A 1,709-nucleotide genomic window follows, 5' to 3' on the forward strand; every position below is an offset into this window, starting at 1 on the left:
ATGGACCTACCACCACAACCACCGCCGACCACCGCAACCGTCAGAGCCCGTGGTTCTGAAAGCGAGAGACCTACTTGGGTCCAATCTAATAGAACGGGAAACCAGCCGACACCACCCTTAAACAATGGTGTACTCAATCGCCACCAGCTCCCGCCACCACTCACCATCTGTTACGGAAAATGCCTCAAGAATTATGCCGCCAGCAATGGTGGCCAGGTTCTGGACGGATGTGGAGAGTTTATGCTGTCACCCAACACCACATCCCTAGAGTGCGCTGCATGCGGCTGCCACCGCAGCTTCCACCGCATCGAAGCCGATCATTTGCACCAACCCATGCCTCAAGTCATCGAGTGCCAATGCAACCACCAACACCAACACCAACAACAACACCATCACCACCCGCCAACACCACCATCTTCCCGTCTCGCCGCCATAACAAAGAGCAGCAGCACTCCGGATTCCCAATCTCCGCCACCAATTTCATCGTCCTACTACCCTGCACCACCACATATGTTCCTAACCCTTAATCCAGGCTTACCACCACCGGAACCAGCCAACATCAACCGCCCGTCGATACTCACCCATGCTGTGGCTAGCGGGTCAAACCCAAAGGGAAAAAAACGATTCAGGACAAAATTTTCAGAATATCAGAAGGAAAAGATGCATGAATTTGCGGAAAGAATCGGATGGAAGATGCTGAAGACAGAAGAAGAGATGATCGTCGGATTTTGCAAGCACATTGGGATTACTAAAAGCGTTTTTAAGGTTTGGATGCACAACCACAAAACCATTAATGGCAACCAAGGAAACAGAAGAAACAACGACCAGAACCACCGTGACCACATTGGCAATGCAATCGGCGCTAATGGATCGTCTTCCTCCTCTTAATCAAACATAGTCATGTTGATTATAGGTGGTAAATTATAAATAAGTCTAATAATACAGATAAGATAATTGAGAATGAAAGTGAGATAGAGAAGAGGCTTTGAGGCTTCTTATGTTTTAATATGGTAACTATGAATGATGTTGCATTTAGTTAAAGTTAATATAAAAAATCCTAAAAAAGAACCGCATTTTCTTGATGACCAAAATAAACAAATAACCAAAAATTGTATGTAATGAACCCGTTTTTATTTAAGAAAATATATTTTTTGATTTTAATTGATAAGAATCTTTGCTATAAATTTATAGCTAAATAAGAAATATAATTATAAGAATGAATCAAATAAAGTTTGTGAAGATTGTTCGCTTATATATAATTGTTTTAAGATTGGATCTGGATCGGAATATCATATTAACATATGTTTCTCGATGTTTTTTTGTAATTCAAGGCGAATTGATTAAGTTGGGATTCTTTATGAGCCTTTCCGTGATCTTCAATGCTTGATTTTGAGTTGAATGAACATATTTTTGAGGCACGATTTCAACCCAGACGAACAATTTTTTTCGCATTAGATTTTTGAACAACAATAATAATTTTTTTAAGGTTTAAAGACTAAAAACATGACTATAGAATAAACATGATATAGGTGGCATGCGATGATGGGTAAATCAAGTGGCTAACCCAAGACAAAATCACAGTGGTAACAAACAAGATTTTAGGGGTAGTATGTCGGAAATTTTACATGACGCCGGAAATTTTTCAAAATATTTACGCTGTGACGGAAAATTTGAGGCATATCGGTAACCCCATAGGTCCGCCCCAACTT

At 40.6% G+C, this 1,709-nt stretch overlaps 1 protein-coding gene across 1 annotated transcript; it reads left to right on the forward strand.

Annotated features, from left to right (window-relative positions):
- Positions 1–888, forward strand: LOC145158295 (zinc-finger homeodomain protein 11-like). Its single transcript, XM_079077213.1, has one exon. The coding sequence runs from the start codon at positions 1–3 to the stop codon at positions 886–888; it is 888 nt and encodes a 295-aa protein (XP_078933339.1).
- The last annotated feature ends 821 nt before the right edge of the window (positions 889–1,709 follow it).

This window comes from Lactuca virosa, chromosome 2 (assembly GCF_052849685.1).
Source record: "Lactuca virosa cultivar CGN04683 chromosome 2, Lactuca_virosa_CGN04683_v6, whole genome shotgun sequence".
In the NCBI taxonomy this organism is placed as follows: domain Eukaryota; kingdom Viridiplantae; phylum Streptophyta; class Magnoliopsida; order Asterales; family Asteraceae; genus Lactuca; species Lactuca virosa.